General features: G+C 46.1%; 1 protein-coding gene across 1 annotated transcript; it reads right to left on the bottom strand.

Annotated features, from left to right (window-relative positions):
* Window positions 1-1061: 1061 nt before the first annotated feature.
* LOC114783542 (extended synaptotagmin-1-like) lies at window positions 1062-15337 on the bottom strand. Its single transcript, XM_028969031.1, has 31 exons — window positions 15031-15337; window positions 12473-12514; window positions 11425-11559; window positions 11109-11182; window positions 10941-11013; window positions 10774-10863; window positions 10629-10684; window positions 9714-9834; window positions 9436-9612; window positions 8385-8467; window positions 8198-8246; window positions 7714-7803; window positions 7334-7435; window positions 7085-7156; window positions 6157-6243; window positions 5429-5578; window positions 5167-5343; window positions 4922-5092; window positions 4699-4781; window positions 4585-4633; window positions 4409-4498; window positions 3955-4050; window positions 3762-3833; window positions 3588-3674; window positions 3346-3492; window positions 3127-3278; window positions 2897-2998; window positions 2411-2542; window positions 2226-2331; window positions 2103-2152; window positions 1062-2020 (listed from the first exon to the last, which is right to left on the bottom strand). Exons 1-31 carry the CDS (start codon window positions 15280-15282, stop codon window positions 1993-1995), a joined length of 3195 nt encoding a protein of 1064 aa, XP_028824864.1. The 5' UTR covers window positions 15283-15337; the 3' UTR covers window positions 1062-1992.
* Between the last annotated feature and the right edge of the window lie 1487 nt (window positions 15338-16824).

The raw sequence follows: 16824 nt of genomic DNA, 5'->3' as shown, positions 1-16824 counted from the left end.
CTCGCCATGTCCCTCCTAAACAGCTGGAACTGTCTCACTGCGAATCACCATTTACAGCATTTACCAGACGCCCTTATCCAGGGCGACTTACAGTCAGTAGTTACAGGGACAGTCCCCCCTGGAGACACTCAGGGTTAAGTGTCCTGCTCAGGGACACGATGGTAGTAAGTGGGGTTTGAACCTGGTTCTGGTTCATAGGCGAGTGTGTTACCCACTAGGCTACTACCACCATGCCACTTTATGTGATTTCTGCCTATTTATTGTATTACACATTGTTTTCATCTCTATGCACTTACAGACCTACGTACATTCTTACATATATTTATACTCTACAGTAGATATATTATTTATAAATAAATTCCACAACTTGTACAATTACACTTACACTCGTCCCGCACATTGTCGGTGTTGTTGTTTGTATTCTGTACTTGAGAGACACCGTCTACCGGAATCAAATTCCTTGTATGTGCTCCACTTACTTGGCCAATAAATACAATTCTGATTCTGATTTAAAGTGTACTTGTTTAAATGCAGCTCTTCTAGATTTTAAGTGAAGTGATTGATAGATATATAGATGTTTGAATAAACGTGAATTGATTTGAAAGGTAATACAATCAAATGTAACTTGAAATATTAGTTGTAACAGTAATCCTCATGCTAAATTACTTTTAGTAAAACTGATATAGTATTTCATGTGTGGTAAAATATGACATTTACAAAAATTTCTAGATGCTACGCATAGCCAGAATTTGTTGCTGTTACCAACATGTGACCATATTGTGTTGAACAGTATCGTTATACTAAGTTGATTGATTCGTTTAAGTCATTTAAGTCCCTACTGCAAAAAGCTATATAATAATTAGCAAACTAAAATGTTAGTGTTTTTCATCCGTTCATTTGCACCGCATTAAAAATGAATTGTAATGTGTTCTGTGAACAGGTCTGTTTTGTCCCTGCTGAGCTTACAAACTGTAATAATGGGATAATCACAGGCATTAATGCACACGTGTAAAATTCAGAACATTCCCACATCAAGAACCACAAGATCACAGCTCGGTGCCTGAAGTGCAAACAGGGAGTTTAATCAATCAAATGCAGCACAGGCACAAACTCGGACATTCGTCAGCAAGAAAACGTATTTCCACGCCACCTTCCGCCATTTCATGTCTTCACGTAAAACCCGTAACATTATCGGCAGCGTGAGAACTGCCAGGCAAAGCAACACGGAGACACTGTGTCCAAGTGGAGAACTCTTTTTGTATAAAATATATTCTCTGAAAAACAGCCGATCCCGGGACATCACGGTGCACAGTGCAGCGATAGATAAGGCCGAAAAGTGCAAATATGTAAAAGAGTAACAGCATACAAACCAGACAGAAAGAAGCACAATTTAAAAACAATGCTACCATCTTTTCTTAAAGATACGATCCTTTGGTGTTTTGTGCTACAGTAAAATACAATTTACATAAATATATATAAAGCATTGCATACACAAAACAGTTTAATAACGACCACAATAGTTACTGAACATAAAAATCTGCCTTTGGCAATGGACTGGAACTCACTTAGAATTTGAAAATTCAAGACAAAAATTCTGCTTTATCTCCATCCCGATTCATCCTGCATTTCCCAAGACTCCCTGCATGCCACCCTGGGCCTTGGATGGATACGGCCTACAAAGGCCACGCCCTGATTTGGAACAAACCTGCTGTTTTAAAGTAAATCACTTTTTCTGACCAATGAGGAATCTTCATGTGTCTTAGCTCCGCCCTCGATCGCCCTCCGTACGTGCCGCATTACTCACCAACGTAGCTACAAGTTCCGTGGTACATTACAATATAGAAAATGACGTACTGCAATGACATCAGAGCAACGAAATCAGGATTGGTACACTGACAACCAGCATTTTATATCAGTTAAGGACCACTTGATTTGCATAGTGATCATTTAAAGCGCCGTTCCATTTGCTGCAGTAGAAGACGCGGCGGCGCCTCAGTGCATCTCCTCCGTCAAATCGTACCTGAAGGATGGATAAGAGTGAGAATGAATGTACAGATTGGCAGCACTGGTTGAAGTTTAGGAACGTGGGGGTGGGGACGCACCACTGCGTGACCCCTGAACGGAGGTCAAGCTGATCCAGGTCCAGCTGCAGCTGAAAGAGGGAAGAAAACTAATTAAAGTATTTAGTGAAGAAACATCACGCTGCCAGCTCGTGGTGCACGTACCTTTCCGAGGACCTCTCGTTCTCGACTCATGAAGGAAACGCTGTGTTTGACGGTGAGGTCCAGTCGTCTCTGCGCGGCCTCCTCCGGCAAAAGGTCCAAGTCGAACCTGGCGGGGAGAGACGAGGTGAAAACGAGTTTGTCCTCGGATGCACGGGAGTCACATGACCAGCGGCAGTGGCGTCCACCTCTCGTTGTACTCCGGGTTGAGGTCTTTCTTCTTGATGCCGGTTTTGCGCTTGGTGGTCTTGCCCTTGTCCGGCAGCAGGGCGAACGTGACGTAAGGATCTGACCCCTCCTTGCTGCAGGCAGGCAGGTTTCTAATCAGACAGAAGGACCAAGTTGTTGTTCTGCGGGCTCAAGATGGAAGAGATTCTTTCTGAACTAGTTATGTTATGTTTAGAAATGTATTTCATTTCATCCCGCCATATTGAGCTCATCCACTACTGCGTGCTTTATAGGTTTATTTTGCCATCTAATGACCATAATGATAAGAGTTTATTGTGCTTGGTTCTCTGTACAAACTGCTCATGGTCAAATTGTGATCAGGCTGTGTGAAGTGTCTGCTCAACTCATCAGATGTTCTCTAGCTGGAGCGTATTGGGGTGACGTGTTAAGCAGAATGCGGTCATATTATCAAGATGAAATGAAGCGAGGCTGAAATCACTGCAGACCTGCAGGCATGGACGGTGATGACCAGTCGGTTCTCTGCTGACGAGTGGATGAGGGACATCTTCACCTGGGCCCGCTGGTCCGATCCACCTGCGTCAGCCCCCCTGCGGACAGACAGGCACAGACTTGTCTCCAGAGACATGAAGCCAAGACGGGACTATCTGTCCATCTCTTTAGTGATTTTCTCAACCTGTTTCTAGACCGGGTGGAACATCTGCCCTGAGAAACTCACACGCTGCTAGGCACGGCCCTGTGCCTCAGGTTGGCTGCAGTCGGAGCCTCTTTGGCGGGAACGGTGATCTCCACGTCGCCCGGCTGCTTTTCCGCTGTGATGTCACCTCGCGTCACACCGCAGTCGGACCGGTTCCGGGCCGAGTCCAGCAGCTGAAACGGACAACGCAGGATGGGATCTGCGGTTCCGTTGCAGAACTCTGGGACGCGGTAAAACTACCTTGAGCTCAGCCCTCAGCAGAACCTGACTCTCGGGCAGAGCGCCATCCAGTGGCAGCCAGCGGTCCAGCAGCAGCCCCTCCTCCAGAAGCAGCTCCCGCACCGGGAGGACCGCGGAGCCCAGGGCCTGACCCCAGCTGTGGGAGAGCTGGAGAGGGGAGCCGGCACGTCACCATAGCGATAACTACCCGAGATAATAGCCAGGCATGCTCAACGTAAGAAATAGTAACCACTTCCTCACACCTTGACTATAAGGATGTCCTCTCTGGGGTCCCGGACCAGAAAGTGACAGGCTTCGTCCCAGCGAGGAGATGTGGACTGATCACAAATCTTAAAAAAACAGGGGAAAAAAGCAACACAATTCTAGTATTTACTAGTTTTCAATAAGATTGAAAATTATTGTATAACAAGGGCCACCTTAGTCCGGTATGTGGTGCGGTTCAGCACAAGCTCCGCCCCCACTTTGGGCTCCTTGCCACTTTTCTTCAGCTGTGGACCAGAGAAATTAATTCGGTTTAACGTGGCCAGTGAGCTGACAGGAGCTCCTCATGCCTCCATACGGCCACCACTGGTGCCGTTCAATTCGCTTCAAAAGAGTCATAAACCTCACCGGCAGGCCGAGACCTCGCTCCACGAACACGAACAGCAGTGCCGCGGCGGGGACGCTCTTATTCTGATAGACCTGCTGCGACTGGAACTGCATGATCTGAAAGCCCGGAGTCAATAACAGGATCGAATTCACCAGCCAAGTCTCCATCCTTACCAAAATGACAATCGCAGACCGGACATCTTTCTGTCTTTGTATAACGTTCTACCCATGGTGACTTGACCTGCTAATTTAATAGTGAACCACCATTGAAGTGTTCCATTCTAGTATGGTTTGTACTGATTTATTGGCACATTTTGCAAATAATTAATAACAATTCAATTTTGCTGTGATACAGTGTGTAAAACTATTAGAGAGGCGAGTGTGAGCCAATCAAATCCATTTATGCAAATATTCTGAACACTTTGGCCACTCAGTTTATTGCAGGTTAAGCAGCAATGTGTCCAGCATGGGTGACCTGTGTAAGCCGGGCCGGGTCGGTCACAGTTGGCAGCCACTCCAGCTGCAGGTGAACCTGGCCGCTCTGCACGTCGGTCAGTGTGTACCACTGCAACAGAAACATGTGGTGACGCAGCGGTCCCCTGGGGCGGTCATATGAAAGAATGGTTTAATATCGCTGCACATCCGGCCCACCTGGTCAGTTAACTGGGCACTGATCAGGTCCCTCAGGCTAATCTTCAACCTGCGGGGACAATGACATGACGAGAACTGGAGAGAAATGGACCTGTTAGAGGGGTTCGGTCTCACCTGCCAAGGAAGTCATCTTCATCAAGGTCTTTATCAAAGAGTTCCAGCTGAACCTCCTGTCCGGGGAGCTGGGTCAAAACCACCTGACCACACAGAGGGAGGAGGGAATAAAGATCAAATGAGCTGGAGAAACCAATAGATTCATATCAGACAATATCACTACATATCAAAATAAATGTATCGTTTTATAGAGTGATTTTCGTCCCAGAATCACGCCTCGTACCTCGTACATCTCGTTCCATGTGGGGTTGAGATTCTCTTTGATCACGTGACTCTTGAAAGTCATGCCGCCCACCCGTACCTTCACGTAGGGGTCGCTCTTCGCCGCCTTGCCCATGAACTTGTCCTTGGCAACAAGGTTCCGGGCCTCAACCAAGTGGATCCGCAAAACCCCCTGAACCCGGAGACAACGTGTTTGTAGAGGAAATTTTGGAGTGTAGGAAGACCAGGGCTCCTTCAGTGTCTCACCTCCGAGGCGAAGCTGGACTCGGGGCTGGTGTGCTGCGGAAGCATCTCAGATGGGATGGGCGTGAAACTGGACCCTCCTTCAGACGTCCCACCGCCCTGACTGGGGCCTGTGCTGGGGGATGTAGGGTGTAGTGACATGGGACTGACTGGTACAGCCTCCTCATCCAGCCAAAGGATCTGAAGACGGAATATGTCAATAATATAAAAAAAGTATTCAAATCATTTGTTCATTCTGATCACACAAGGAAACTTCCAGACTCACCCTCAGCACAATGTTAAGGTAAATCCGACTACCGGGTCCAGAGCGGTCCAGCTGAAACCACTGGTCCATCGTGAGCTCCGGACACATGAGCAAACGAGACAGGGGGACGGACAGACAGCCCAGGGACATAGACCTGTCATCATCCTTCACCTGGGAACAGCAGGCATCTACATTTCATTACTCCAGGTCTACCATCAGGCAGAAATGGCTTTTTCACTCACATGGATAAACAGTCCAAAGTTTCCACGACTCCTCAATTTCCACGACTCTAAAATGTCTGTGCAAATTTGAAAAGGTATTTACCAAAATATTGTTAAAATCTTATTAATGTGAACTCTGAAAAGGTTAACTTCCTACACGTTTATGCAAGCCCCAACCCAAGTAAAACAGTCCCAGTCATTTTATATAAATGTCCAATTTATATAAATGAAAGAAATATTTCACTTTTAATGGCAAGAAATATGAATGGTGTTCACATTAATTTGACAAAACGTGATCTGATTATCTAAGTCAAGGACATCAATAAATATGATAACAAAAAAATACTGATCTTCCATGATCTTTTTTTCAGAACAACCGTAAACCCCTAATGATAAAAGCTATTTTATGACAAATTAATGCAGAAACACATTCAATTCAAATGGGTTCACATACTTTATCTTGTCACTGTATATAATAATAAAAATAATAAAAAAAAAAAACAAGAAAAAAATGTACTTAATTTGTACCTGAATATCAAGGTCCTGTTTTTGAGGGTTTTGGATGAAGAAAGTGAAAGCATCTTCCCAAATAGGACTGTTGGTGCCGTACGAAGTCTTGAAAAACAGAAGGAACAACACAGCTTCTCTTGACATGACATGCTTTTTCACAAATGTACGCCTATATTTGGTGGTTGTAGCCTAGCGGGTAACACACTCGCCTATGAACCAGAAGACCCAGGTTCAAACCCCACTTACTACCATCGTGTCCCTGAGCAAGACACTTAACCCTGAGTGTCTCCAGGGGGGGACTGTCCCTGTAAATACTAATTGTAAGTCGCTCTGGATAAGGGCGTCTGGTAAATGCTGTAAATGTAAATGTTTACCACCACATTTAAGTCAGTATCCTATTTGGACAACTTTGTATAGGAATTGTACTGTACTGAAATGTACAGGTGGTGGCACTACAGCACCCCAAAATATATACAATAACAACAAATACATGCATACGATAAAAGTAAGATGTTATTCCCATGACCGTACTGATAATCATGTAAAGCCATCAACCCTTGTTCAGTGCACATCCATGCAGCTGTTGATGCTCAGATGCTCCACAAACCAATAAGTCTTGTTTTGTGTTGAATGCGGGTTTTGAGGGGCAGTGGTGGCCTAGCGGTTAAGGAAATGGACCCTCAATCAGAAGGTTGCCAAAGTGCCACTGAGGTGCCACTGAGCAAGGTACAGTCCCCCACACACTGCTCCCCGGGTGCCTTTCATGGCTGCCCGCTGCTCACCAAGGTGATGGGTAAAATGCAGAGGACACATTTTATTGTCAATGTGTGCTGTGCATCATAAAGACAATCACTTTAAAAATTAAATAGTTGCAAATAAAGTTCCATTTTTGGTTCCATTGGCTTTCCATATGTGCTGAAGGTACAAATGCTTAAATTTGCCTCACCCTGCTTTCTCGTGTTGTGTCCTGGACAGAGAACTGCACAATGGGGCTGGGGTACTTATTGCCCTTCTTCATCTGAAGAGAACACACAGGAATTAGCCAAGAGTGCACACACACACACACACACACACACACACAGAGCAAAGCAACATACTACAAAAACCACCGAGGCACACAGGAATTGTGCTGAAAATACACTTCCTACTGCAACAGGAAGCAGCTGACCCACACCGGAAGCGGTGAGACACTCACAGGCAGGTCCTGGGCCCGGTCCAGATACACGGCCAAGATGGCCGCCGAGGGCGGCTCCGTCATCCTGCTGGAAAGAGCCAGGCTGGTGTTCCTCTGCAGGACCTGAGCACAAAGAAGCAACTTTCTTCACCATCTTCTCACTAAAAGGCATAAAGGTTCTTGTCCAGAATCCAACCGGGCTTTTAATGATGTCATTCTTTATTCTTCCCTGGGGCGTGGAGTGATCATGTCTAATAACTCCAACACTGCAGCCAGGGATCAGCCATGGACTGAAACCATTATCATATGAAGAGAAGACAGGAGAGGAACACACGTGTACGAAGTCCCAAAGTAAAAGTAAATTCAACTCCTCTGCAGGTCAGAAGATGAGACGGGGTTACCTCACTCAGACGCTCAGCGGACGGCAGCAGCGCCAGCCAATCCAGCCTGAGGTGGATCTGCCCAGACTGAGCATCTTTCAGAGGAAACCACTGAGGGGAAAAACACAGAGCGAGGGGTTCTGAAAAAATGTTCCACGCTCTGTGATGTGAAATAACCAGCAAATGTTGCTAATGATGATCAATAAGCATCAGTACTTTTTTCAGATATTAATGAGTAATTAAATGGACCAACCCTTAATAGTTTCAGTTGCAAAGTTGACATTCAATATCATTTAGATTTGATATTGCCCCCTACTGGTGTGAAAAAGCTATTATTCCAGATTACTTTAAACAATCCATATGAAAGCATGAAATATTTATATATCAACACATCAAAAACATACTGATGAAATAACTGTAATTAAAAATAATCTGATCATATCAATATTTTTCAGAATGCTGATTGCCAGATTGTGATTTTAGAAGGCAGATAATAAAAACATACTTCATCCAAAATTCTGGCCTTCTTAACAATGTCCAGATCCAGTTTGATCCTGGAAGTAAGATGACATCAGGAAAATATGATGACATGATGGAATTGAATTCTGACCCTCCTTTTTAATACTGGATATTAAAGCAGCATGCACGCTCAACACATCACGGCAGGAAGCCTTTTTAAAAATGCTGATCACCTCCCCAGGAAGTCATCCTGATCTGGGTCTTTATCAAACACGTCCACTTCCAGCTCCTGCCCTGGGACCTCATGGACGATGACCTGAAAAAACTCTTTTTATCATGAAATGTGCACAGCAGCAACGCAAACCCACTCTCATTTTCAAACAAATTAAAATGACATTTTGTCCTCAGTATTATAACCAGTATTATTTTGAACGTTGTCCTCTGACAATCATCTCCTGTCCAAGCATCTTGTTTTTCTCCATTTTCAGCGTTTCATAACCCATGATCAGCGCACATGATGATCACATTCTGCCATCTCGGGCGCTTCCCCCTGCTTGTCTGCAGCACTGTCGCAGCAGATGAAATGCAATAACAGGCATGAGACGGCATTTTAATCGCCCTCAGCATGCAGAGTCAAATTCACACATCCCTGCGGACTGTTTCTGACGAAAAGGCTCCTTCTGCGCCGACAAATAAAAATCACGTTAAATTACGTCTGTAAATAATAATTAGAATTAAGGTCTTTCCTTCTCTACAACAAACACAATGTGTGTATATAGATCCACTCTCTACATATCTACAATTTGAAGTGAAGTGATTGTCACACATGATACACAACAGCACAGCACACAGTGCACACAGTGAAATTTGTCCTCTGCATTTAACCCATCACCCTGAGTGAGCAGTGGGCAGCCATGACAGGCGCCCGGGGAGCAGTGTGTGGGGACGGTGCTTTGCTCAGTGGCACCTTGGCAGATCGGGGTTCGAACTGGCAACCTTCTGATTACGGGGCCGCTTCCTTAACCACTAGGCCACCACTGCCCCACAAATATGTATATACTGACATAAACTCACATTCACTGGTTTTTCTTTTCTAGGACATTTTTTATATTATATTTTATATTATACAGTCTGTGCTAAATTTTTTTTGCTGCACTTATCTTGTACTGTCCACATTCTGCCATGATATAAATTTCCCACTTGTAGAACTAATAAAGGATCTTCTTATCTTATCTTATGAGAAAGGAAGCCCTTGCTTCCCAGCTTTGACAGAAGATGTCCCACCTCATACATCTCCCTCCATTGGGGGTTGAGGTTGTTGTCCACATGACGGGACGTGAAGGTCTGGGTCCCCACCCGGACCACTGCGTACGGGTCAGACTTGCCGGCCAGCACCCCCTTGATGTAGTTATCCTTGGCAGCCAGGTTCTCAGCCTCCAGCAAGTGGATCCGGACGATTCCCTGCAGCACATCGAGCACACAGACCGCTGGGTTACACACACAGGGCGGAGCTGCGGGTTGGGCGTGTCCAATAAAAAAAAAAAAAGGTGAGGGCACTGTACCCGGGGGAGAGGGGAGCGGAGCTGGGCGACGTGCAGGTTGGCCACCAGGGGGACGGTGAGTCGGTTGGGGAGAACCAAGAAGGAGGCGATGGCATCCATGATCATGGAGTCTGACATGACGCTGTGTTCCAGGAGCAGAGACAGAGAACAACATATAAACACACAAACACATCAGATCGCTGATAACGCTTATTCTTTTATCATGATTATTTTCCACGATCATTATAAGTTCAAATATTATAAATTCTATTGATCTGTACATTACCCATACAAACATATGGGGTTATAAGATAAGAGACAAGATAAGATAAACCTTTATTAGTCCCACAAGTGGGAAATTGCACTTGTCACGCCAGAAAGTGGACAGAAGCAGAAGGTAATAGCAGCAAAAACAGAGGTAATAGCATCACAAAAAATAACATAAATATGTATCTGTATATATGTACAAATTTACAATTTAAACAGTTAACATTTTTAACAGAATGTGCCAAAGTGTGTGTGTTTGTCAGTGTATGTGTGGTCAGCTGTGAGGTCTTTGTTATAGAGTCTGACAGCGGTTGGAAGAAAAGAAGTTACTTGGTTTTTGTTTAATAACTATTATGAACTATTATTGAGAAATAGATTTTCAAGAATTTTTCATGAATAAATTGCTGATCAAAACCTTTTGATTTGAAATTGATTCTCAATTTGAACCAAAATGTCACTTACGCCCCTATATTGTTCTCATGCCTCAATATCTATATTATATAAATCTAAGAAAAAAAACATAAATATCTTAGATTTATACAATAACGATATTGATTTATTAATTCTTATATTATGAAATATATAATATATATACGCGCACACACACAAACACACAATTTTTCAGAAGAGAATGAATATAAATGAATATACACAGAGACATCCACTTACTTTAGTCCAGGGATGTCCAGTAAGTTGGTCAGGCCTGTCCAATTAATATCAAGCTTCTGAAGAAAAAAAAAATAAAAATGAATTCAAATACATCTTCTATCAAAAAGTGGTGGTCCTTCAGAGGAACACTGAGCTGGAGACTCACGGGTCTGCGAATGAAGAACATGGTGATGGCCCCGACAAAAGGAACGTCTCCAATCAGAGGCTCTAGGATCACCCTCAACTTCCCATGGAGCTGAACACAACAGGAACACATTCATGTCACCGTGTCATCATTAGCCCCTCCCCCTCCGTTAACAACTAGCTCCTTACCTGAATTCCCTTCACTCCAGCTTTGCAGAAGTATTTCTTCACCTCCACGTTGATCTCCACGTCGCCGACGTAGCTGCAACAGGAGAACGACCAGAACGAGTGAGCAGGTGAGAAACCAGGAGGTGGAGAACAGTGAAGGACGAGAAGATGACTCCACTGGAGACCTGCCTGATGTGCAGGTCGAGCAGCACCTGCCGCCGGTCGTGTTCAGTGTGAGCCTTCACCCCCACCACTCTCAGAGGCTGCAGAACACACCAAAAACGGTTTAACTTCATATCTACAGATCTTCTCTACAAAAAGAAGAGCAAGAGAAGAGCCCTGGAGACTTTCTGACTCTTCCTCTATTCATATCATCAGTGTTGTTCAGTATTATATGGTGATATAACAGGCCTGTCACATGATCCATAAGCAGAAGATGCAACTCAGAACCATCGGAATTCCAGTGGCCAGTGTGGATGCGATAAGAGCCGAAGTGAAGCAGTACCCGGTCTCCCAGGTCCACCTTAGTGAAGCCGAGGGTCTGCAGGTGGACGCTGGACTCTCGGATGGACGCCGCCACGGTCTCCACCAGCAGCTTCTCCACGTACTGTCCGATGAAGGGCCAGGCCTGCCGCAGGACCTGCAGGAAGAGGGAGCAGCGGCGTTCAGAGCGCCCGGAACACCGCGCAACTTGTTGCGAAACTGGATTGTTCAGCGTATGAATCACGTTCTCGCGCCGCTGCGCGGTTGTGGCCATGAACTGCCGGCGGTGGAGCGCGGGCAGCGTCTACGCGGTGAAAACCCCCCCGGGGTCTCCGGGAACGGAGCTTTTTAACCACAGGCCGGAGGTCTCAGGGTCGGCGTCTTGCCCTGCGCTTAAAAGCCTGAATCGAGGTCTAGGGAAGCTGATCCCAGATCAGAGGCTGGTCGGATCCTTGAAACGGCGCTGGGGCGGGGCTGGAAATCTCGCCGCCACATGACTGTGGTTGAACTACAGGGAGCTCATGGGAACGCGAACAAACGGTCCCTCTCGATTCCTGCAGCAACTCTTTACTTTCACCAAGGCAAGGGACACAAAGGGACACGTTCTCTGTTTCCGAACCACATGCTGTTCTCAAGACACCAAAACATCCTGCAGTTCATGTGGAAAAAAGGATCTGAACAAATCAGATCCTTTTCAGGGCCTGAAATGTCCGTAAAAAAAACTAAATGGCCTGCAGGAAAAGCTGAGACATTTTGCAGTTAAATATAATATTGTACCGAATCAGCCCAAAAATATAACAACTAAGGTTCTAATGAAAGGTTCTGCTCGAGGCCGGAGCGGGGGTTCGATTTGCAGCGGGGGTCCCTTGGTGCCATAGCTAAGGCTTGTGAGAGTAATCGGGGTGACGTGCATTAATTATGATCTTATGAAAAACGTTTACAACTTTCCCAATAAATTCAATTGATGAAAATAATCAGAATGGACACAACAAACGGACTACATTACAAAAAAAGCTCTTCGATAACATTAAAAGGGCACATAAACTGTAAGAGGGACACGTTCTCCTCACCTTGTTCAGCCATTCCACCTTCTCCACGTCTGGAAAGTTGACCTGTTCGCGGGGGAAACAGGAAAACTTCCATCAGCAACACAAAGCGAAACGATCTCAGTACCCGGCCGTGATTTATATCTAAATCCCACAATCCCATCTGCTTTACTGTCCAAAACAGCTGTTCAGAAATAATCCGGATGAAATGCAGCTATTGGATTGGCTAAAATCATGAAAATTCTGATTCTGAAACTGGGCTGAATCTGAATCTGGTTCATCATCTTCCAAAACCTTTCAATTTTGCACTTGATTTGATTAAACATTTTATCCGTATACTAGCATGGGATTCGTGGTGCAGCGCGAACGAAGAGGACAGTGAGACAGTTCCCATAAATGCAGAGAAAAACTTTTTGGATCTTGGTTCTGCAATTGTGGAAGAGGGCGGATCCCCAAAGGCGATGATGACGATTCATTTCTTCTTCAGAGCACAAGTACAGATTCGTCTGGGAGAGGACAAAATACAGAAAACCAGAGCCAGACTAACCCACTTTCAGGATTTGCAGAAAGATATTTCTGCACATGTCATATGGGAGGAACCTACCTACCAGTCCAGCGCTTTTTGTTGGTGGGTAATTATCTCCGACACCCGGAAGATGAACTTTGATGAGGCTTTTATAAACAAAGTTCAAAAGGGGGAGGAGCCTGTTGGCATGATTGACAGCTCAAATATGCTCATTCTGGACTATTTAAACCGCCTCCTGTCAATACATGACATGCCCAGGTGTAGCCCAGGGTCCATGTCCTCCTTTTCTTATCCGTTTCCCTCCGTTCTCTACACTCCTGATACCCCGTACACAAATGTGACCATGCCCACCACCAACACCAACAGGGTGGTAGTAACACACTCAACTATGAACCAGAAGACCCAGGTCCTAAACCCCACTTACTACCATCGTGTCCCTGAGCAGGACACTTAACCCTGAGAGTCTCGGGGGGAATGTCCCTGTAACTACTGATTGTAAGGGTGGTAGGGTACTGAAAGTAGGGTGGTAGTGGCCTAGTGGGTAACACGCTCGCCTATGAACCAGAAGACCCAGGTTCAAACCCCACTTAATACCATCGTGTCCCTGAGCAGGACACTTAACCCTGAGTGTCTCCAGGGGGGGACTTTTACAATGCGCCTAATTGTAATTGCTCTGGAGGGGGGGGGGGGGGTGTCTTATAAATGCTGTAAAACGCACTGGTTGTTAGAGCTCAGTATCTGTACAGAACTGCACAGTGCACAGTTAAGACAACAGCATCCATGTGATGAAGCTCTAGAAGCCTCACTAGAGTGCGTGAATATAGAAGCGCATGTTGAAACTTCACAGTCCCGTCAACCAAAATCACAAGATCAAGAGATAACCAGACCATCTGAGGCCTCATCACATCCACGACATTGCGAGGCGTGTGATTTCCTGTTTACACAGAACAGGCCGCCGTTATTAAAACCCATACGTTCAAATAAATTGGAATTATACAGCGCTTCGATTCCCCAACAGCCGGTCTTCTGTACGTACACGGTGAACAGAACCTTGCAACATCCAGACAGGTTTCTATTAATATTCCCTTTTACTGGATGTGCACGTCGTGGTATAATATTTACACCAGAAGAAGTTGAGTAAATATTAACAGAACGCTAGGTGTGCGTGTGTGTGTTTCTCATAATGCATGTCAATTACATCGCCATTTAACAGACCCCGGTAAACCACACAAGCGCAACAGGAAATGAATTCGAGCCAAACCACCGAAAGACACGCTTCTGCAGCCCCAACAGCCTGAAATCTCCATCAACCTCACCAAAACTTATTTTCTGGGTGGATAGGGTTCAGGTTGCGGCTGTCGATAAATACATGAATATACATACACCCTAATTTAGACCTGATAAAAGTCATAAGTACTGATGCTCGAAGCCCCGCCCACAGCACAAAGTTTCAGCCAGAAGTCTATAATATATCTGTCTTGACTATTACATAGCTGGTTTGATATTAAATTACTAAAAGGTCCCCTATTATGAAAAAAGGTGCAGAATTACAGCCATTTTGATCCAGTCCCACAATGAGATTTCCCAGGACGCGCCGTTTCGGTGTCTGTAGCTTTAAATGCTAATGAGGAGGAGAGGGGCGGGACCAGGAGGAGAGCGGCCAATAGATGTTGAGCGGGCGTTCACGGAAATGAAGCAACTTTCAGATCTCTCCTTCGACAACTGCACGCATCCAACGTCGTCAACACCATTCACCAACCACAATGTTCCGCGCAGAGAGAAAAATAACGTGAACCCACTGGTTCTTCAGAGTCTCGCGTGGCGGAAATAAAGAAATACGCTTGTGCTCGTTGTCGCATCCAATCACCGAGCAACCGCGACGAAAAAAAAGCAAAAAACGGGAGGTAACCTTTCCCCCCTTGTGACGTCATAAGGGGGACGAATTCCAGATCCGACCGTTCAAAAGTTTAGTGTCTTTTGTGTTCCGTGAAACGACTTTAACTTGCATCAACAGGCATTTACGGCGGCTTGAATGAGGCGGAATGAGCGCCGTTACCCATGCCGGTAGATCCCGCTGGCTCCTGAAGACGCCGGCGTCCTCCTGCAGGTACATGGCGGACTGCAGGCGCGCCTGCTTCTGCTCCCGGTTGTGCCGGTAGCCCGTGTAGGCGGCCAGACCCAGGAGCACCACGCCGAGACCCAGACCCCAGTAGCCGGCCAGGTAGACCGGCAGCAGGGCGCACAGGCAGCGGCCGAAGGAGCGCAGCAGCGCCGGGCGGCCGGAGGACGTCGGCGGACCCTCCTCCATCGAGACGCGGCGCAGAGACGCTGCAGCTCCCGCCGCAGGAAGTGTGCGAGATCCGGAGAGCAGGCGCGCTGTGTGGGCGGGGTTTCCGCATCATCATCACCATCATCATCATCACATTCATCTCGGATTCTGGCGCCACCATCGTGCACCACGGACACAGAACCAGAACCAGAATCAGAAGCACTTTATTCATCCCGGCGTGGCAGCAGAATAATGCAAAAATACCAAAAAATCCGAATAGTCTAATAAAACGCCACATAATAAACTTTAAATCTAAATGAAATAAAATCAGTAGGAAAATAATATATGGATAGAAGTAATAAAATTGCACGTCAGATATTAAGCATGGCACAGATTATTTTGTGTAGGGTTTTATGGAAAGACGGTGAAGGGATTGTCATTGTAAAAACGTGTCCTCTGTATTTAACCCTTGGTGACAGTGGGCACCATGACAGGCGCAGTGTGTGGGGACGGTGCTTTGCTCAGTGGCACCTGCCGGTTCTGGACTCGAACCGGCAACCGTTTCCTTAACCACTATGCCACCTCCGCCCCAGCAGCACCTGAAGCTGGTTATTCTCAGATCCTTCACCCCCCTGTGGAGTGGTGGCGGGGGTCTTCATTGTCCATGATAGACTGAAGTCTAAGTGGGGCTTGAACCTGGCACTCGAGGTCCACTTTATGGACGTGGAGTTGGAGAATCTGGACGGCCGGCCTTGCTAATAAAACTGTCCGGTGAGTGTACGCCACCTTTTTTAAAAAGATTTTTTCCTGCTGTTCACGTTTGCAGACATTCAGACCCTGAGAACGTTGTAGATGGACTCCAAACCTCACGGATTTTATACGGTTCATCTCTCAGAAAGAAGCCAAGAGTTGAAACACGTGCAAGGACTTTTTCTCCTGACGCCCACACTAATGCGATACAGAGCAACAGAATTTTCAGCTTCACTAAAGACGTATTACGAGGATTGTCTATATAATTCCCCTCCAAACCCAATAAGGCGGCGAATGAACACGTCCAGGGCCGCCGGGCGCCTTGAGTAAATACACCGACGGCACAAATCCTCAAACAAAGCGGCAGGCCCGTTCCCGGCCCGTTAGCCCTGCGGCCAGAGAGCGTGTTTACCCGCCGCCGCTGGGATGGGCGTGTAGTTCAGGAGTACCTGGCCAAGGTGGATTATTAATGAGCGCGCAGTACGGCTGCTGTTGCCTGGAAACGGCCGAACAGTCAACAGACTCCGACGGGCAATAACCAAAAAGAATATTTCTAACAACAAGCCCTGCGTTCGGCGAAATCCTGGCTTTACATCACCACGTGGCTCTAGATTTAATGCCGAAAGTAATTTTTTTTTTATTGTAATTAAGGTAAATATTCAGATTTAAAATAATTACACGTGCCCGGTGAATGTAGTATAACCTGCAGTGAAACGTGTCCTCTGCACCGAACCCTGAAATTTCCGGGCCTGTTTCCAACCGCAGAGTGCTGGTTACTGGAGTACATTTACCAGACGCCCTTATCCAGAGCGACTTACAACCAGTAGTTAC

This window comes from Denticeps clupeoides, unplaced genomic scaffold (genome assembly GCF_900700375.1).
Source record: "Denticeps clupeoides unplaced genomic scaffold, fDenClu1.1, whole genome shotgun sequence".
NCBI classification, from domain to species: Eukaryota; Metazoa; Chordata; class Actinopteri; order Clupeiformes; family Denticipitidae; genus Denticeps; species Denticeps clupeoides.
This window is presented reverse-complemented; position numbering and strand designations above follow the sequence as displayed.

Bases quoted from the DNA above. Each gene is read 5' to 3' on its own strand.
- LOC114783542 (XM_028969031.1), bottom strand. From the start codon at position 15,282: ATGGAGGAGGGTCCGCCGACGTCCTCCGGCCGCCCGGCGCTGCTGCGC. The intron at 10,864-10,940 runs GTAAGGAGCTAG...TGTTGTGTTCAG, and splicing joins CTGGAGTGAAGGGAATTCAG to CTCCATGGGAAGTTGAGGGT. The intron at 9,613-9,713 runs GTACAGTGCCCT...GATGTGCTGCAG, and splicing joins TCCGCTCCCCTCTCCCCCGG to GGAATCGTCCGGATCCACTT.